Source organism: Dermacentor variabilis, chromosome 9 (assembly GCF_050947875.1).
Source record: "Dermacentor variabilis isolate Ectoservices chromosome 9, ASM5094787v1, whole genome shotgun sequence".
Classification (NCBI taxonomy): Eukaryota; Metazoa; Arthropoda; class Arachnida; order Ixodida; family Ixodidae; genus Dermacentor; species Dermacentor variabilis.
This window is the reverse complement of record NC_134576.1, coordinates 701,599-723,389: the sequence shown is the minus strand read 5'-3', so window position 1 is coordinate 723,389 and position 21,791 is coordinate 701,599. Positions and strand designations below refer to the sequence as shown.

Below are 21,791 nucleotides of genomic sequence, written 5' to 3'. Positions count from 1 at the left end.
TCGCAGTTGAAGAAAACTTCGTCTTGATCCGGGACTCACACCCGGGACCTCTGCCTTTCCTCGGCAGCGGCTCTATCACTAAGCTAACAAGGTGAAGTCGAATTTGTCAAGAACTGGAAGCAAAGGCAAGAGCGTGACAAACTCTTGTCTTCGCCTAGAGTTTTTGGATAGTTCGACTTTGGCCTGCCGTCTGCAAGCCGGCTGGTTAGCTCAGATGGTAGAGCGGCTGCCCCGGAAAGGCGGTGGTCGCGGGTTTGAGTGCAGTACCAGGAAGAATTTTTCTTCGCTTGTGAAGCTTTTCTTACGAGGAACCCGTAGGCTTTTCCATTGTAGCAATTGTTACGATTGCGTGGATGCCTAATTTTTCGTTAACTAGCCACATGGGCTGAGCATGGACCTGCCTTTTCCTGGCTGATTAGACTGACTACTGTGAGCTGCAGATTCTGAGCCTGAATGCGAGTTGAGCCCGTCAGCGTGAGTGAGTTCATAATTCTCTAGGTCTCGTTGAGTCCCAGCGAATGTTTCTGCGAGTCTATGATACTGTATGAATCGGTGACTTGATGTGACCAGATTAAAGGAACACTAAGCGCAAATAAGAAGTCGACGTGGACTGTTTAAATAACATTCCACAAACATCGCAACGCTTGTTTCGTGCCAAGAAAGTATTTAGTTTTCGAGAAAATTGCATCTCCATGGTTTCAATACCTTTTTAGAAATTCAAATCTTCCGCCACCCAACCGGGGGAGTGGTGACGTTGCATACGTCATCAGCGCCCTTTGCTGCCATCGGTGAGCAAACGGCGCCCAACAGGCGGCGGCACCGAGACAATTCGCCACTACCGCTGTTTTTTGGTCAAGTGTCGTAGACCGTTCGGGCATCCCGTGGCATGGCATGAAAGTTGAATTCTCTGCTACTTGCAGTTTGTGCGAGTTACACGAGCCAGCAAAACCAACGCAACACTACGCGATATCGAAAGTGCTGAAACGCGAAAGCATGGGTGGCGCAGAGTCGAGCGAAAACGAAAACCTTTCGACAGCCTGCGTCGTTGTCAAGAGTAATTTCAGTTTGTTCCTTTTTCTAAAAATGGAACAGAACTCGATAAGTAGCATTTTATTTCGTCTTCTAATGCAATGCAACGATGTTTTTTGAACGAGTGGCTGAGTACTAGTGACAGTATTTACCTGAGCAGTGCTTTCGTCATCAGGCAAGTGCTTCAAGGTCCCGGGGGAGTCTCTAACCATGTCCTGCATTTACCTAAGTTTCCCGATTACTAAGGACCTTTTCGCGATGATACTGACACCTTGCCGATTCCCAAGCGCAATGTATCACTTAAGCTTGACCTAATATCTGCCTTTAATGTACCTTTAATGCTTGAATTCAGAAGAACCCATCAGTCTGCGTCGGTGACTGAGCCCTGCGCATTGGTAGGCCACCGAGAGCCCGCAATTAAGCTTATCTGAGTGTGCCTGTGGCAGCATGAGCCTGTGGCCAATATGTTTGAATCAGTTTGCTGAGGCTGGTTTTGGGAAGTGATATTTTGATGAAGCACGGCTTGGTGACATTTTGTTCTGCGGAGCCCGCGTGATCTCACAGCAAACAAAAATAAACTGAGCGAGGATTAGGATACTAGGAGCGAGCTCTATACGTGTGTTCTTTTCGCGATATATTGAGGTATCGTACCGATCACCGCACCTACTGACAAAGCCGCGACGCGTGACGCCATATGGAGACCAGCCTTACATTTGCCGCTTCCATGAAACTGGAGCTTATGCAACCGTACTGTTAACCGATAACGCTTGCGGCGATCGCCATGCGCGAAAGTCAGCGTTCTGGTAGTTTTTTTTTTTGCTTACGCCATACGGACGGCGCCGCCCCCATCGCGGATGCACGGATACGAATACCGTCTGCTGGTGCTTCAAGGTGGCTTCCCCCGCTGTCCTCCTCGCGCTCTGTTCGCTATCGCAGTCTTTCATCGGCCGCTGCGCTATCCCTCTCTCATCCTTCGCTGTGCTCGTTCATCCGGTTACGCCGAGGGACGTCTAGCCACGTCTAGGCACGCCGGCGCTAAGTACAGGAACAGGCGCCAAAGATCTGCGCTCCAAAACAATTCTTAGTGAGCTGAGCGAACTTTCCTTATTTTTCCAACTTGCGGTTTTAATGGCTGTATAAGAGTGCAAAGCAGTGAGCTTTGCTGGCCTAAATACGGGCAGGGATATTGTCAAGCTGCAAAACAGCAGCTTTTAGTTCTTGTCCCAGCGTTAATTTTTTTGTAAATGAATGAATGCGAAATAAAGATTGATTGATTGATTGATTAATTGATTGATTGATTGATTGATTGATTGATTGATTGATTGATCGATTGATTGATTGAAATACGGCAGCTAATGCCAACAACGACTTTATCGCGGAATTGGGACAGCGCGCATGACAACCAAGCTGACACACTTGCATCGTACTTCAACCTGGGCCCAGGCAAACGTGAAGGCATTCTAGCTCTCACCTGTGTATAGGGACGCAGATGAAGAGGCCTAATGGTGAATAGGATTCCTCTTCCTCAGTCACCTGGAACTAAAGAAATAAGAACGTTATAGCCTGAAGAATTTTGTTTCCGACAACCTAGGTGCCTATTTTATTTACAGACGAATAACTCATTCCCACTTCCGCCGTGTCGGTGGATGGTCGCAAAACGCGTATGAAGAAACGCTTACACTACAATGAAACGCTTAATTCCTTATCTCTTAGGAATTATCCCATAGTTCCCTTCAAGAAATTCCTGCTTTAAAGAAACTGACGTTTTAAGTTATGAAAGCCAGAGAGGCGTTCAGCTGGCTATATTGAAATATTACGTCGGCTTGTCCAGAGGACAACCGCTCAGTTGCATCAGCAATATCCGCGCACTCTGTTATCAATAAAATATTGCTACTGCTTGTACTCCTGTGTGCTTTTGCGCTAAAATATGTTTCTCATGTTAAATCAACAGTCGAGGCGCTTAATCTATAATGTACCTTAAGTATAATGTATCCAACATCACAGCCATTACAGCGCACGTGATCTATTGTTGATTACGAAGACCAATATCAGTAATAATTAGAAAGCCTCTATAAAAACTTTGAAGCACTTACAAGATGAAGCGAAGCAAAAAAGAGACAATAAAGCTTTTGAGCTTGTGTTTTGGCAGAACGTACGTGATCAAATGTTCACGCGCATGCTACGTATCACCTCAGCGGCAGTTACTTTTGCGACTGAATGAAGACTTTTCTGTTCCGCTCTAAGCTACAGCGACAATAGTTCTCTGGTCACTAGTTAAGCCGACACTCTTGTCGCTTTGTCACCACCCATTTTATTTCGTTCGGATGGCGGTAGGTGTGAGCGGCCAGAAATTCGAGTCGCACCTTGCCGGAACGTCGATTGTAAACGAGGGTGTCCCGCAAGCCAGCCACCACCAGGTTCCCGGCAGTGACGCAAAGAATCAGGGCGTTCAGGATGAGAAGGCTTGTCCTAAAATCGACTTCTGCTGGAACTGACTGAAAGAGACGACACACAGTAGCAATGAAGGTTTCCGTCCTGTCTTTTTTTTTTATTCATTCGCCCCACGCCATGCTATTTCTTAAGAGTGGTGTAAGATGAAACTGAAGTCGCACTCTAATGCCTTTCGCAGACTCCGGGCTTTCCCTCCCAGTATGATTACCGTAAGATATAAAAGAAAACAATGAGGAACGAGTGTCAAGTAGACGTGGTGCGCCGCGAGTGATGCCGGACATAATTTTGAATTCTGAAAAGAAAAATGACAGGCATAAGTAACAGAGCTATGGCAACAGCGTTGCCCAGTGTTAAACGTAATCTAACTTGGCTGTTGCATGTTTACCGCCTTCCACATACGGCAGATCAAGTGGTTTCATGTTACGCTATTTAAGTTCTATTTTCTACCTGTAATCGGAAATTTCTGAGGTGCCCCTAATGAAATGTGCAATCGCTGTTCAAAGAAGGAAGGTGAAATGAAGCATACCTGGAAGTATGGTTCGTGATTCAGTGGTTTATCAGAATATTCCGATATTTCATTGCTTGAATATGCGCTTAGGGAAAGATAATCCTTTCTTCGGAATCCCAGTAAAATATTTAGCCTCTTAGTGATTTATTATTATGCATGCAGCGCGGGATAATGAAGCGAACTGAAACTGACTTCTCCTTCTAACTGATTTTTTCGATGGAGATTTTCCGTGTTTCTGTATTTCTGACCATTTACGGATTGTGCAAAGCGTAATGTAGAGAAGTATATTTATTTATTAATTTATTTACTTAGTTATTTGTTTGTTTGTTTGTTCGTTCGTTCGTTCGTTTGTTTGTCTATTTACTTATTTGTTAATTATATTGGTTAGTCATAACGTACTACATAATTTTACAACCGAGCTGGTGGGGAAAATACGTTGTTTTGCGAATGAGCAAGCAAAAACATTGAAAGATTGTAATCGGTGATCAAAATTGAAGGAAAGGAAATAAAATAAGGGAAACACGTGCTGCCACGAAACATCAGCAACGGCAAGGAGCAAGATGCCATGACGCATGCGCCCTCTTTCGGGTCATCAAAGGCATAGATCGAAATTGCCATGACGGCAGTTTTAAGAGGAAGCTTTAGCTCGGGACCAACACTGACGCGGCCTATTCAAATGCACGTAAAACGCAAAAACGCTTTTCTGAGATAATCCCTGGACCAAGCTTAATGAAATGTGTTTCATTTGTAGAGAGAAAGCTAAGTTCTAGTGACTGTTAGAAGCGGAATATCCGTTTAGCGCCTGAATTTTGTTGAAAGAGTTTTCGAAAATTCGAAAGATCGAAAAAAATTTTATGCGATAACTTTATTTCTAATCCGGCGATTGGAAGGCAGGGCCTGCCTAGATGGCCACTGGGAGCTGCTGCTCCAGTGAGGCTTCCTTGGCTCGCTGGACGGCCCAAAGTTGGTCTTGGAGTTCTGAGCTGAGCAGCACGGCCGGCCACCGCGCCCGTAGATTTTGCGGGCAGACTGCCATTTTATTTTGGTATATTCCACATCACCACAAGATGTGCTCAAGGGTGGCTCTAACAGACTTGAATCGCTTGCACATATCGCTCTAGTATATATCGGGGTAGAAAGTTTTTACTTTCACGGGTCTCGTATGAGTTTTTGGTTGTAATGGCCTCCAAGTAATGGACTCAGCTCCTTTTAGTTTAGTGTGAGGTGGTGGTAATACTTGCCTCCGATTTCGATAGAATTTGGTAATGTCGCTAAACCCTGTAAATCTAGCTTTTTCTCTCCAGATTTCCTCCTCCGCGTTCTCCTGATCGATGGAAGTCATTCTTTGCTCAGATCGGCGAGTAAGACCTCGAGCTTCGCGGTGTGCTACCTCGTTGAGCTTGATTGCGAGAATGCCTGGAGTCGTATACGGTGGGAAACAGAGCAATTGCCTGTCGTTCTTCTCTGCGTTGGAGAATTTTGCTTCATTGACTCTGATGATGTGCCGCGTCTCTAAAGAGATCCTAGCTTTTGCATAATTTCTAATGGCCGCTAGAGAAACGAAAAAACAGAAGCATGAAGTTTCCACATTAGTAGCTGTGTATCAAGAATAGATATCGCGGTTCTGTAAACGGCATCCACTAGATATTTGAAACCGAGCAAATTCTATATGTTAATTTATATCTTACATATGAATTTGTTACATTGTATACAAGGGTTCTGCAAAAGCTATGCTATATTACTGAATATTTCTGAGAATCACAAGCGATATATCAATTTAGTCCGCTTCAGATGTACTATTGGATGCAATTCAGAGAATTGTGATGTCATTTTTTCTTCCTGAGTTACAGAGTTGTAAACTTTATGGTTACGTCTCCAGAAAATGTGATATTTTTGCGAATTTTTAATGAAGAATTGACAACTTACCTGAGAAGTTTGAAACCTACAGTCGCTAGATTTTATGTATTCATTTTAAATGCAACAAACCTTGTCAAATTTGTTGCAGTGTTGCCAAGAAAAACGTATGTATTTACATGTATTTAGATAGTAGCACCCGAGCTAAAGCTTCCTCTCGAGTACGTGTGCCTCCTCAGCCTATAACCAACGAGAGGGCGTTCAGGCAAACAAAGAAAAGCCCTACAATGAAGTGCAGCAAAAACTGACCATCGGCCACAGCTCAGGTTTACTGAGCTTGTAGCGCCCACCAAGGCCGCTAAGTGGCGACGCTAAAGATCGACGTCTTTACGACGTCCTGCCTTAACCAGCGCGGCTCCTCCTCACGCCCCAGCCGCCGTCGCTCTTCCCCGAGCAGTCTGCGCTCGCTCAATCCTAGAAGCTCGCCTATTTCCTAGTAATGTCACACTTTTCAGCACCGCACCTGTAAGTGCAAGTTCCCATGCTAGTGATCACGAAACGCATTGCCAGATCACTGACGGCGGCGTGTGACGTCGCCTTAGAACCCAGCCGCCTTTTTCATTATTATGGATCGCATTTCCGGCCTACGATTCCTTGTAGGCACTGTTGCCGAGGTCCACGTACTGCCGTTCTCCGAGCGTTACCGCGCTTCTAAGTCGCCTGGCCCTACACTTCATGCGGCCAATTCTACCTGCATCGCCCCGCATGGTCTACGGTCCCTCACTCATGACCTTGGCCTGCGGCGCACATTCCAGTGGGCATTCATCGTAGCCCACGTCAATCAGCCTATCGTCGGCTCTGACTTCTTGACCCATTTTGACCTCGACGTCAGCATGCACCGCCGTCACCTGATTGACACCAAGAAATGATTCTTCATCCCTGGAGTTTGGTAGGTTATCGCTCCCACTGGCATCGGCATGCTGATTCCACCATGCCCCTACGCTCGCGTCCTCGAAAGCTTTCCTGGGGTGACGAGGCCCCATATATCAGCCACCCAAGCACAGTGTTATCCACCACACTGTGACGCGTGGTACACCCGGCGCAGCTCGTCCACGCCACGACTTCGGTGAGCGTCTGGCCTTTCCTAAACGCAAGTTCAAGCACATGCTCCAGCTGGGTATCATGCACCATTCGTCCAGTGCTTGGGCCTCCCTACTCCTTATGGTGCCCAAGAAAGAACCGGCTGACTGGGGTCCCTTTCCCGACTACCAGGCGCTCAACGCTCACCCGGTCAAGGATAGCTATCCCCTTCCACACATTCAAGATTTCACAGGACACCTGGAAGGATGCAAAATGTTTAGTAAAATGCGCCGTGTCAAGGCGTATCACCAAATTCGTTGAACCTACCAATATCTCCAAGACTGCAATTACCAAACCATTCCGGCTGTTGAGTATGGGCGCATGTTGTTTGGGTCACGGAACGCAGCTCAAATGTTCCAAAGATTCAATGTCGAGGTAACGCACGGACTCCCGGCTTTTTTTTTTGCCTACATCGACGCCACCCCCGTCGCGAGTCCCAATCTTCAAGATTGAGCGTTGCGTCCGGGAACTTGTTCAGCGCCTTCAGCAATTTGGTCTGGTTGTTCACGCGCAGAAATGCGCCTTCTGGTCTTCGTAGCCCGAGTTACTGGGTAATCACATCTCGGCGCTGAGAATTCGTCCATTATCTTGCCACTTTCAGGCCATGTAACACTTCCCAGTACCTACTACCCTACGTCAGCTGCGTGAGTTTGTTGTCCAAGTGAATTTCTTCCCACGCTCTATTCTGCACTGGGCTGAGGGCCTGGACCCACTGATTGACCTTCTTCGCACGACCAAGGGCTCCTCGTCCGCGATCTCCTGGTCTCTCGAAGCTCAAGCTGCATTAAGGACTGATCCACCCGAGAACTAATATGCCTACTCGCATCGTGGTGGATGCTTCCAGTGTGGCCATCGGTACGGTTCTCCAGCAGCAAATCGACTGCGAGTGGCGTACTGGGCTTCTCTCGGAACCTCCAACCTGCCTAGGCTCGCTATAGCGTTTTCGGACGCGAGCTGCTCGTTGTCTACTCCACCATCAAGCACTTCCAGCACTTCTTGGAGGGCCAGAGATTTTCGTTAGCTGGCCTGTATATCGGAGTTCACCATGGCACATAACGCACACCGAAAACGAGGCAGCCTATGCACTCTACCGCATCACCTCTATCCGCACTTCTACATCAACTGTGGAGTGGGAGCGTCTAGCACGGGCGCAGATGGATGACCTTTAGCTGCAAGTGCTGCGTGACCATGCCCGTTCCCTGCGTCTGCAAGTCATTCCTCACCCCTTTATTCCTGGCTTACTCTGGTGTGACATGTCACCGGCTGCACCTCGCCCCTTCATTCCAGCTGCCTTCCGTCGTGCAGTGTTCCAATCCCTTCACGGTATCTGCCATCCCAGCATCCGAACCACGCAGCGCCTCATTACACAGCGCTACGTCTGGCCAAGCATTGACACCAATGTTCGCCAGTGGGCACGTTCGTGCCTCGCATTCCAGGACGCCAAAGTGACCCGCCACGCAAAGACTCCTACGCATTCGTTCTTGCCACCTGACTGTCGCTTTGACCAGATTCATCTTGATTTGGTGGGACCACTTCCTCCTCCTCGTGACTGCCGGTACATTCTAACAATGACTGACCGCTTCACCGTTGCCCGAAGCCACGCCCATTCTTGACATCACTGCGGAAACGGTCACCAAAGCTTTCGTTTCAGCATGGCTTTCCCGCTTGGCTGCTCCAGCGTCGGGACCACTTATAATGGCCCGCAATTTAAGTTCACTTTCCTCAGCCGCCTGCTTGGCGCTAAACACTGCCGTACCCCTGCATATCATTTTTTTAGTTCCTTCGGGCCCCTTGCCCCAGCCCACTAATGTACTTTCTATGCCTACACGAATGCATTCCGATACTACTCCCTAAACCACCTCGATCTTCAAAGCACTGCATCTTTCTGCATCCGGACCTTGCGTCTTCCACCCGTGTTTTTGTCAGAGGAGGAGCTGTAAAGGCGCCCCTTACACGTTCCTAATATGGACCGTACTGTGTCCGCCACCATCCTATTAAATGGTCGCGAAGAGGCAGTCTCATTAGATCCCCTCAAACCGGCCTACCTCAAGTCCCCTCTCACAGAACTGTATCCGCGGGTATTCATGTAACCAAGACAACACCGTCTCCACTTCGTCGACGAGTACATTTTGTCATTCTCTCTGGGCGGAGGGGGGATGGGGCTGTAGTGCCCGCCGACGCCGCTACGCGCTGATGCTAAAGGTCGGTGGCCTTGGGCGGCATATGGCCAAAGATGACGAAAATAAAGTTGGGCGGCGCGTGCTTGCGGTCTAAGTACGGCACTCGCCAGTCCCTTCCAAGAGCCTGCTACGCTGGTCCTCTGGTCCTGGTGCTCCGCTGCATCCTCTCCGTCCGCGACAAGCTACATCAAAGGGACATTATATATATTGTAATGAAGAAGAAGAAGACCACAGGAACAAGGCCAGCCAGATCGTCTCTTCCATGCCTGCTGTGCAACCAGTGGGCCAGCCGGATCGCCAGTGCTTGGCACGAGTGTTAGCCGTTCGAGATACCAGCTGTTCCTGCTCTGCGTCACCTGCCTCCTCGGTTACGAAGAGACGTTACCTACGCCAGCCGCCTTCTTTCCTCGGTGGAGAGCAATCATGCTATCACCGAACTCGAGAGTCTGGCTTTCGTTTAGGCAGTGGGTAAATTCCGCCCCTATTTGTACGACCGCCAATTCACAGTCATCACGGACCACCACTTTCTGTGTTGGCTTTCATCCCTGAAATATCCTTCAGGGCGCCTTGGCCACTGGGCTCTCCGCCTCCAAGAATACAACTATTCCGTCGTATACAAGACCGACCGGACGGATCCTGTCGACCCTCCTGACTTTTCTGCGCCCGGCATACCTGTAACCGTTCTCTCTCTGGCTGCTTTTCGCGACATTGGAGCCGAACAACGTCGGGACCCCTCCTTGCAACACCTTATTTAACGGCTCACGTCAACGACGCCAGATCCTTCCCTTCGAATGTTCGAACTTCAAGATGGTATATTGTACCGCTCTAAAATGCGCTCGGAGGGCCCTGTCCGACTTTTCGTTGTGCCTGAGCATCTGCGTCAGACTGTTCTTGCCCAGCTTCATGATTTACCGACTGCAGGTCACCTTGGCGTGTCACGGACTTATGACCGCTTTCATCGGCGCTTCTTTTGGCCTGGTCTATACCGAGACGTCGGCCGTTATGTGGCTGCGTGTGATCTCCGACGCAAAAAAGCTGACCAAACTCCCTGCTGGTCGCCTTCAACCATTTGAGGTACCATCATAACCATTCTTCCGTGTAGGTGTTTATCTTTTAGGCCTTTTCCCTACGTCTGCTTCGGGAAACAAGTGGATTGCTGTAGCAACAGACTACGCCACCCGATATGCAATTACACGGGCTCTTCCGACATGCTGTGCAACCGATGTCACCGACTTCTTTCTAGAAAGCGTCAGCCTTCACCACGGCGTCCATCGACAGCTCCTCACCGACCGAGGCCGCTACTTTTTTTCTAAAGTTGTCAATGCCATCCTACACTCATGGACGACTAAACACAAACTTGCTACTGCTTACCATGCACAAACGAACGGTCTAACCGAGCGCCTTAACCGCACGCTTACTTACATGCTTTCCATGTATGTCTGCGATGACCATCACGACTTGGAAGTTGCGCTGCCGTTCGTTACTTTCGCCTGTAATTCGTCTCGCCATAATACCGCATGCATTATGGCGAGACCTTCCTCTTGTTTGGCCGTGACACTACGTTACCTTTCGACACCGTTCTGCCTGCTAGTCTGAATTCCACATCCGAGTACGCCCGTGAAGCATCCTTAAAGCACAAGAAGCACGCCATCTTGCTCGACGTCGACTTGTGGAGTCGCAGGACAATCAGCGGCGCTCATATGACGCCGGCCATCGTGACGTCCATTACACACCGGGCGCCCTGGTTCTCCTTTGGTCACCGCCGCGACGCGTTGGCCTCTCGGAGAAGTTACTTTCACGCCACTCCAGCCCTTACCGTGTCTTGCGTCAAGTAACTGACGTCATGTACGAAATCACCCCTCTTGAGCCAACCGTGACTCCGCATCGCTCTGACGTGGTCCACGTCGCGCGTCTTAAGTTGTATTACTCGCCCGCCCCCTAACCATCACCGAGCCGGTGCTTCAGCCGCCGGGGGTCGTGTGACACGCTGACGAAGGAGATGTTTTAATCATCGTCGGAAGAAGACGATATACTGGGCTTCGCGCGCTGGCTACCATCTTGTCAGCTGATATAGTTATTCTAAATATTCTGTAAATACACGTCTGATTGTTTTTAGCCCCGTAAGAATATTATACATTTCAGTTCAAAGCGCAGAAACGTCAGTTCCTTCAAACATGCTTCACAGGCATGAAGAAGTTCACAGAGACCTGGACAATCCGTGCTTACGGTGGATGCTACGAGCCTCGCTTGAAATCCACACAGATCCGTAGCCGATGCCGTGAACACAATGGCCACCACAAGGAAGAAGCATGATGACGAATACTGGGCGCCGAAGAATCTTTGCAGAGATGCCAGGCACAAGATGGCCTGCGAACGCAAAGAAACGAAGGTAATTTAAGGCGTGTTGCACATGTAGTCCGCTGCCGTACAACCATGACTTAACTAAGTGGTGGTTGGGTGGCTGGTAAACTAACTAAACTGTAGAGTTGTAGAGTTAGGGGTAGGTGATAACGGCGAGGCGCCGTCACCCTCCCTTTCGAGAGCCTGTGTTATCCACGCGTTCCTTGCCCGCGCAATCTCTTGCCTGTGTTCTAACTGCACATTGGTAATCACTATAAAAACTGATGTATAAAAATGGTGAAAAAATTCGAAAGGGAGATTGTTGACGGCAGTGAGTTTCGACCCTACTACCTCACGCTGAGAAACCGAGTGCGTTACCCACTGGCCTAAATCAGAGCGTCCCGATAGCAGCCCTGAGCACTCTGCTCAAGGACATTACGCTAGTCGACCAAAATTTCAATTTCCAAGCCCGGTGTGACGATAGCGGTGAATGAAAATCAGCGCAGCTTACTCGGGAACCTCTCCTTTCAGTTCTGTGGCACTATGTGAAGGTACCATGACGTCACGGACCAAAGTGTACCAGCCTTATGCTATCTAGGAGGCGTTAGCCAAGCGTCTCAGCGCGCTCGTTTGTCTTCGAGGAGGCCATAATTGGAAGGACAGCTCAGTGGCGTTTATTTGACATTACAGGTATCGCAGTCCCAACTTATGAGGAATGCTTAGGTGCCTTGAGATTTTTTTGAGATGACGATGGCTGTAACTTATGTTGAAATGTTCTTGACTGACAGACGAAACGTTCGAGACTGGTGCTGATCGACCTAGATCAAGAGTATGTCCTACCTCAAGCAGCCATTGTTCTTCAATTTGACTAGCATTCTTTGCCTACTGCAGGCCTTTTTTTAGCCTATCTATCTATCTATCTATCTATCTATCTATCTATCTATCTATCTATCTATCTATCTATCTATCTATCTATCTATCTATCTATCTATCTATCTATCTATCTATCTATCTATCTGTCTGTCTGTCTGTCTGTCTGTCTGTCTGTCTGTCTGTCTGTCTGTCTGTCTGTCTGTCTGTCTGTCTGTCTGTCTGTCTGTCTGTCTGTCTGTCTGTCTGTCTGTCTGTCTGTCTGTCTGTCTGTCTGTCTGTCTGCCTGTCTGCCTACCTGTCTGTCTGTCTGTCTGTCTAGCCTCTTACACCGACCAAGTGCTTGCGTATGCGCTCGGCGTCGCGATGTCGTTGTAGTCGTTCCATGCTCGCCATTCCAACTGTGTGGCCTGAGCGTCCTCATGCCATCGTCTTCACGCCTTCTACGCTGATACAGGGGCCCATCTTGCCTAGTAGCTTGGGCCACTACGTGCGTGCTCGGAACCGTGATGCCACCAGGTCTTTGTATCGTCATCACTCCAGCATTCTCATCCGACTCTCGTCATGCCATCGCCCTTACGTCATTGTCGTCGTACAGTCGCCATGTATTCGTTGTCGCACCACCGTCGTGACGCCGTTGCGGTCGCTCCACTGTCGTCTGTCGTGCTTTGTCATCCGTTTGTCATTATGCCGTCGTCATCGTAATACAGCCCCGTGATACAGCCCTCATCACACCATTGTCATCCTACACTCGTCTTCATCCCATTGTGCCCATACCGTTTCCATGCCATCGTCATCCTCGCGTCGTCGTCATACAGTCATCGTCAATGATTTGTCGCCATACCGTCCTCTTTATGCCGTCGCCGTTGTTGTGTCGTCTTTCCAAATTCGTTATCGAACACTCGTCATGCCGCCGTCACCACGCCATCGCCGTCACACAGTCATCATCATCCCCTACTCGTCATACCGGCTTCGTCACTCTATCGATGGCAATCCTTCTTCGTCATTCAGTTGTAATCATGTAGTTTTCAGGTGCAATTATGCCGCTGTTCACACGCTGTCTTCGTCCTTGCGTCATCGTCAGACAGCCGCTCTGAATCATATATCTGTAGTCACAATGCAGTCGTCATACCGTCGTACTCGCGTCAACCTTGCCACTCTAGCTTCACCATATGACTATCAGCATTATTTAATTATCGTCATACCATTGTCGTGATACCGTCGTCGTCACTCTGTCGTTTTGCCATAGTCATCACTTCAGCAACGTTATCGCATTGTGGTCGTCGTTAAACAACCTTTGTTGAGAGGTTGAAGTCGATTCTTTTACGTCATTCTTCGGCGTTCGTGGCCATATTGTCACTAATATGCATCCGCTGTCATACCATCCGCCTAATATCGTTGTGATTTTGCCTCGTTCTAATTCCAGCTTCGTCATCTTGTTTTCGCCGTATCACGGTCGTCACTTCATTGTCATCATACACTCGTCGTCATCACATTGTCCTCATGTCTTGGTTGGGCACCTTTGTCGTTCTATCTATGTCTTCGTTATCCAGTCGTCGTCACCGCGTCGGTGTCATATAATCGCAGTCATGCTGCCATTCTTATGAAAGACCTTGACAAGCAAATTCCATAGCAAAGTGGGACGATACCGAACCATAGGAAGCATCAGAGTGCCCACTACATATGTTAAGTAAACGGGAATTCAGAAATACCATGTGTTGATACATTGCTTGAATACTGACTGCATTACCATCGACAGTCATCTAGAGGTGAGGTCTGCAGCAATTTGTTTTCGTGGATGAGCTCCTTGTGGTTCAGAGCATTTACTCTTTTAATGGTGCCATCAAAACTTCGACGTAAGTATTCCAGCTTTATTCAAGCGTGACCAAGTTGATCGCAGCGTTCGTTAAAATCTAATTACATACATACATACATACATACATACATACATACATACATACATACATACATACATACATACATACATACATACATACATACATACATACATACATACATACATACATACATACATACATACATACACACATACATACATACATACATGCCGACTTCATCATGCCATCGCCGTGACAGTCGTCGTCAGTCCATTGTCTTCGTGCCGTTGTCGTCATACCGGCTTCGTCACTCTATAAACGTAAAGTAAATACTTCGTCATTCTATCGTAAACATGCTGTCATCATTGAATTGTAATTATGCCGCAGTTTTCATGCTATTTTCGTCGTTGTGTCGTAGTCAGCAGCTATCATACATCAGTAGGCACACTGCAGCCGTCATACCGTCATAGGGCGCTAAATGTAAAACTAGTCCGAAATTTTCTATTCCAATTCTGCAGTCAGCCCTCTGTAATTTGTCAAACATTTTTTGAACCACCCCACTTCAGCTGTCTTTCACGGAACGTCATGAAATCCGCGATAGCTCCCCATTTGGTGTTACGTGTACACACTGGTTAATCATGATTTGACCGAACAGAAGAAAAATAGTTATTTCTGATTCGACGCCTTTTCGCCATCAGCCCTCGGCTATTGTTCAAAAGCTTTCGGGCAGCTCCCACTTCACTTGCCTCTCACACGATGTCACGCAACCGCAAAAACTCACCGCGTCAATGAGAGGTGTACGCGTTACAGATGCATTAATATGCCAAACAAAACTGAATTTTCTTTCTCAATAGCCGTAGGCTGTCCCGCTCCGAAAGGATAAAAGATGGCTCAGGCACTGGCTCTCGCACCTGTCGGAGATCATAGGTTTATTTACGTGTAATAAAGCTTTTTGCGCGGCAGTGTAACATTTTCGAGCACTTTCGCTACATTTACGACCTAGTTCGGCCAACTCTTCCTTGCTCAGGATCAGTTTTAGTGTCATTCTTATGCTTCCGTTGCATGCCGCCGCGACTGCCGACGAGCCACCGCAAGCTAAGTATGGGAAAGCGGACCAATCGCGGACTCCGGCACCACCCTCTTCATCAGGTTATCTTTCTTCAGTGCAGTGGCTCGGCCCCATCGAATACCTCTCCGCATGAGCGTGCTCCTCGTGAGTTGTCAGCCAATCAGACAAGACAAGCCACTCAGTGTAGGCAGTGTTATTTGTTTTTCAAGCAAGCAAAACTGACCTCCAATAAACTAGGAGAGGGTTTCATTGGTCTGCTCAAAGAATCATGCGGATGACCGCCCGATGATTGCATCGGCGGTTACGCAAATTTGATGTGAGGATATAGGAATAAAACAGCTTGGAATAGTTTTACGTTATAGAGCCCATACGCGCATCATTGTTGTCACTCTAGTTTCATCGTGCAACTCCCGGCATACCGCCGTCGTCACACTCTTGCCATTGAGAAGTGATCGTCATATAATTGTTCTGATGCCGTCGTCATTACGCTGTCGTTTGCCAACGTTATCACTTCAGTAACGTTATCGCATCGTCGTCCTGTCGTTGTTAGACAACCTTCGTTGACAGATCGATGTCGATCTTTCTACGTCATATTTCGGCGTTCGACGTCAGATAGTCGTTATTATGCGTCAGTGGTCATACCGTCGTCGTCATGTCCTTCTGATCGTGCGACGTCATTATTCCAGCATCATCACTCTCTTTTCGTCATGCCATCATTTTTGTCACGTCATTGCCATCATTACAGTGTCCTACATACATACATACTTCATCATCATCAGCCTGGTTACGCCCACTGCAGGGCAAAGGCCTTTCCCATACTTCTCCAACTACCTCGGTCATGTAATAAATGTGGCCATGTTGTCCCTGCAAACTTAATCTCATCCACCTTAACTAACTTTCGGCTGCTCCCAGCTACACTTACCTTCCCTTGGAATCCAGTCCGTAACACTTAATGACCATCGGTTATCTTCCCTCCTCATTACATGTCCTGCCCATGCCCCCACCCCCATCTCTTTTTCTTGATTTCAACTAAGATGTCATTGACACGCGTTTCTACCCCCACCCAATTTGCTCTTTTCTCATCCCATAAGGTTACACCTATTATTATTCTTTTCATAGCTCGTTCTGTCGTCCTCAATTTCGCCATACGTGAGTGCTAGTAAGACACAGCTGTTACACACATTTTTCTTGAGGGATAATGGCAACCTGCTGGTCATGATCTGAGAATGCCTTCCAAATGCACCCCAGCCCATTCTTATTATTCTGACTATTTTAGACTCACAATCCGGATCCGCGGTCACTACCTGTCCTAAGTAGATGTATTCCCTTACCACTTCCAGTACCTCGCTACCTTTTTCATATAGGAAGTTGTGGTCAAGTACTGCATCAGGGTGGCCAATCCTGCTCTGCTGAGGGAGTGCGTTACCGGTTCTGGTCACCGGGATCAGACCACACTCCAGGCCTGTTTATTCAATTTTATCAACACGAGGATTTTTTTATTCCGGTGGAAAAATTGCGCGGCACCGGGATTCGAACCACGGTCCTCTTGCACGCGAGGCGGATGTCCTACCTCTACGCCACCGCTGTGTCTCTTCTCTAAGGATTCATTATGCAAAGAAGAGGTGAGGCCTGCAGACTGAACATAAGAGTAGAGAACGCCGGCGTTCGTGTTGTCCACATCTCTACTCTTGTGTCCTGTCTGCACGCCTCACCTCTTTTTTTGCATAATGACCTCATCAGCGCTTCCGAGGGGAGCGAAGGAGGCGTGAAGTGGTGAGAGCTACTCTCGGATGCGACATCAGCTGCTGACTTCAGTGCACGGCACTAGCGTGTGTGGCAGGAATCATTGCCCATGGAACTGGAGAGAATGGCATAGGAGTGAACTTTATTTGTCCAGCGATTATTACTGTTGGTGCCCGGGGCTAGGCTTCCAGGGGTCCATCGTCTGAGGGAAATGTTCGATTAAGGTAAATATACCTCATAGTGAAGCTTCCATAGAAACCCATACATTCAAAACATGGTGGTTCAACGGCAGTTCACGAGGCTTAGCGTCATCTGTGTGAGAAGGGAGCACTTCCGGTAGAAGAAAAACTATTGTGATGCCATATCCGTTAAAAAACGAAGTGTGGTCATTTTGTTCTCGAAGGCGCGAAATTTCTTTCGGTGGCCTGCTATTAGAGCTGGATATTCAAATTCCCCGCCATTCGACTCGGCCGTTTCAAGCTTTCAGCGCTGAAAGCAATCCAGGAAAAGGCCATCCGTACGACTGTCGAAATCGTACCCGTGCACTGAGCATACTTTCTTTGGAGGCTGACGAAAGTGTTAGGTGTGGAGTGCTGGTTTTATCGTCGGACGCCAAGCTCGTCGCCCGGCGCAGTTGCACGAAATCAACTAAACAACTGTCTGGCGGTCATAGCACATTGATTGTGGCTGCACAGATTAATAAACAATGAAGCTAGCCGCGTCACCAAACACAGACAAACGACGACAAGCAAAACAGCACAACGCGTTCGGGGGCGGGGAGGGGGGGCGTATTGTAACAGGTGAACTTTACGAGCGCGCCTTTCTGCACACTTCAAGAGCTGCATTGCACTGCAAGTGATAGCGGCGTTACGATGGGCGCTGAAAAAATGTGTATATTGATAATAACCAATTAAAATAAGCTTGTATTTTCCTTACTCGTCAGGCATATAGAAGATTGACAAGGAATTTTATTTTCGCTGAATGAATCTAAATGTGTCTCGCTGTAATTAAAAAAAACGCTTTTTTATTCCCCCCCCCCACCCAATGTTAGTTCCCTCCAAACATACTCGCGCCTCAATCACTGCTCCTCCCATAACCACCCTTGCTGATGTAGGTGACAAGTTTTTCTGAACCTCAATCGCCAGAAGCTTCGCGACCTACTTGGATCGCCCTTGAGGCGATGGCTAGCGGCTTCGAGTAAGGCTCGATGTGACGCTCCCTTGTGTGTTGTCACTGACAATGGTGGCACTATTTCGCGGCAACGAAGGGATACTAGCTCGTCGTTGGTGCAACCAAAGCTGTGCGAGGAAAAGCGTAGTGCCGCGCAAGGCGGGCTGTGGGACGATGGCTGCGATATGTATATTGTGGTAACGTATTTTCTGGTAAATAAAGAAAATTTAATTGAACTGATATAGTGCCAGGGTAGCGCGCGTCGTCTGTATGGAAACAAAGCGCTGCATAGCTGCGTGGCGGCTGCTGTGAAGCGCGCCCACGGGTTACCCAAGCACTACCTCTCGCGATCTCCCCATTATCGAGGCAGTCGCGCCACACTTCGGGCCGTTTGCAGTGTGCCGCACGAGACAGATTGTCGCCGCCAGCCGATATAACATGAAATGAAAGCACGTATACAGATCCACTGAAATTCTTTATTAAGAATTATCGTAATCGTCGGTGACATTATTTCGCAAAATAAGCATTTATTGGTCAAGGTAACGTATATACTTTTCTCATCTAGCCATGTTTTGACAAACAGGGTGCCAGTGTGAATTTTGGAAAGGAATCATAGAGTGGCCTCTCGCGGAATCTGCTGCACTGTCACGTTCCAAAGCCAGCCAAGTGTTTAAAATACTTCGAGCATGCGGTCCGTGCCACTCTGTTGTCTCCTTTCCTCATGACAGCTTGCGCTTTAATGCGCCATGCGACTACACTGCTTCCGGTACTGGACCTCCACTTTGCTCATTATTTTTCCCGCAGCAGCTTAGGCTACGTAGAACCTGCGCGATTTTGTACAGACTTCACGATCACTCAAGTTAATCAAGTTTTAGTATTTTTTAGCCGAAGAATAAATGTCGTAGTCATTTTAACATACACCCCATGAATTAGCCATGCGTACGTACTACTGTATACCACGTAGTCCCCGATAACATAACAATCTGTGTTTCTCTTGCTTATGCTCGTCCACTACGTATGCAGAAACGAATAACTGCCATGTCCCTAACTCGCGCTGAACGGCCGGCCCAGAAATTATGCCACTGCCATGGTACAAGGTGGTTGTCGTCGTGCTGCTGTGGTCACACGCACGTACTCCCGCGACCCGCACGCAGAACTACTCAATCTACAGGAACGCGTCGGTCAACCTGGCATCGATTCGCCAAACACCAAACAATGCTGGATAGCTCGGATTCACAAAATGCTTCAGATAACACAGATTCCCACAGTGCTGGATTTCCTCAGTTTTATATTTTTCGTTCAAATTTAAACGCACTTCATGAGGTGCAGCGAAAGCATGGACCTATTAGCTCCTTTGACACTCTGGAAAAGGGATTTTGGCAGGGATCATCTCACAATTACAGCCGACGTTAATGCGATTAGCACTGCAGCCATGTAGCTACAGACTGTATTGCGCCGCCGAAACACGTCGTGTACGAGGCATCTACTGCAGCAGGGCTTCTCTCTCGCCCTTCCCCCTCGGTATGCTGCGTCATCTAGAGGTGCCGCAAAGTTCGCGGGTGGCCCATGTGTGAATATAAATGACGCGTGTCCGGTTCCGTACAGACATTTTTTCGTCATTCAAGCGTGACACATGCCCAGCGACCCAAGTTGGTCCGACGGTTGGTTTTGTACCCGGTTCCCTCAGCAAAGCAACCCGACTACCTAACTATTAGACCATGAAGAACCCAGTGACCGCGTCTGGGGTGAAAGAGGTTAAATACGGTCATAAATGCAGACAGACAGACAGACCTCAAACTGGGTAAAGTTCCCAAAGAGTATTGATCGCATTCAATTTTTTCAGATCCCATTTACTGCGAGAATGGAAGTTATGGGAAGCATCTTGCAGGTTAGAGCTTCGACCCTGCGGCGGCACACCTTGACCGATTCTCTGACTCTCTCGAAGAGTGCGAGCTCATTGTGTAGCTTGGACATGTTGAGGATCAGGTATAATGTGGGCTTGCCTTGCTTCCTGATCATTTCAAATACGTTTCGCTTCTGCTGCGCCAAGTAGTAGGCCATCCTCGAGCTGCTCAAGTAAACCTCGGAGGAACGCAGTGTCCGAGTTAACGCATACGAGGCTGCGGTCTTCCAGGCACTTCCCTCTGAGCGTCAGGAGCAGCTTTGCGTTGACGGTGTGTGGACTTGTCTTTGACCCGCTGCTCGTGCGGAAGCAACGACCATCTGGTTTTCCCCAGCCGACATTCCCAGATCTTGTTATGCGCTCCAACTAGCTCGGCGCAGGTAGTGCGCGGGAATCAGAGCCGGAAGTCGGATGGTGAAGCTCGAATGACGACGATGCCGCCACCATATTGCCGCAACGTGAACATCAGCATAGCATACCCAGCAGCCCGAATTCATGTGGACAGCGCCCCCCCCCCCCCGCCGCCGTAGCGGCTGCCTGGACAGACAGAGAGACAGACAGACAGACAGAGAGACAGACAGACAGACAGACAGACAGACAGACAGACAGACAGACAGACAGACAGACAGAATTCCACAAGAATTTCAATACACCGATAGAGGTGATCACTGAAAACATAACGAGGGTCTTACTACAGTGATGGCCGCGATGCAGTCGCAAGTAGCAACGTTGAGTATAGCTGCTTGATCCGAGAGAACAAGCCCGTTCTGCGGCCAGAGAATGTAAGACTTTGCCGAGTAGAGTATTATTGTCACCAAGGATAAAACCTGCGAGAGAAAATGGCACCGACAATCGATCATTTTTATAACAGGTAATAATGCTCTCTTAAATTGAAAAGGCTTTAGCTAGGCTGGGACGGTCAAATTTGCGATCTCTACTCTCGAAAAACTGCGCGCCTGATTAGCTCGCCGTGCCTTAGATGCAAGAGGTAAGTCCCGGGTGAAATCCCCGAGAAAAAGCTGGAACCGTCAAATTATGCAAGTGGCAGGAGAGTTCAACAACATTTCTGCATTGCGGAGAACTCCTACGTTGTTTTATTCATGGCAGTACAAATTGAAATTTTACTGCCATTGTGCTGTACTTTCAGGTGGACCAGCAGTCCGCGAAAATTGGCGGAAATCGCCAGTTAAAAAAAATATGTGCAACTCATCGCCTTTATTGAGTAAAGATAAGATCAGACTCAATTTGGATAGAATAACTTTGGCGCATGTGTTTTGCAATATGTGTGGATAAGTAGCAGTCGGCTATACATTTCTTACTGTTTTGCCCTGTATAATTCGTCCTTCGTGGTCGCCTACAGAACAACGAGACGTATGTTTTGTACGGTCCTGCTCGCCTTGCCCTTCGCTGTTTTGAATCCTGCTAGTATCCGTCGTTTTTAGACTATTCAATGTACCTAAAGCTCGATGTTCTGCTATAAGTAAGTATGAGTTCAATTTTGTGCACTTCTCAGCATAAAGTCAGCAGTTTGTGCTCGACGTTGTACTGTATTTCTTTGTTGAATTTTGTTAGCATTTCTCAAGTGCAAAGCAGCATATCTTGTGCGGAGAAACCCGCTCGCTTACACAGCTATAGCAGGCCGTGCAAGAACTTACCTCGGTGATACCCGCTTTCTGTTCTATTGAATAGGTACTGA

General features: G+C 48.1%; 1 protein-coding gene across 4 annotated transcripts in view; it reads right to left on the bottom strand.

The window, feature by feature from the left end:
• Positions 1-21,791, bottom strand: part of LOC142558242 (ATP-binding cassette sub-family C member 2-like) — a 393,191-nt gene that overhangs the window by 294,947 nt on the left and 76,453 nt on the right. For 2 of the 4 annotated variants that reach the window (XM_075670389.1, XM_075670392.1), the window contains exons 3-6: positions 20,788-20,922; positions 11,389-11,529; positions 3,393-3,524; positions 2,501-2,568 (exon numbers count right to left, since the gene is read on the bottom strand). In XM_075670389.1, coding sequence (XP_075526504.1) covers positions 2,501-2,568; positions 3,393-3,524; positions 11,389-11,529; positions 20,788-20,922 — 476 coding nt within the window. The remainder of the gene's footprint in view (positions 1-2,500; positions 2,569-3,392; positions 3,525-11,388; positions 11,530-20,787; positions 20,923-21,791) is intronic. The other 2 variants (XM_075670391.1, XM_075670390.1) reach the window with 2 other exon arrangements.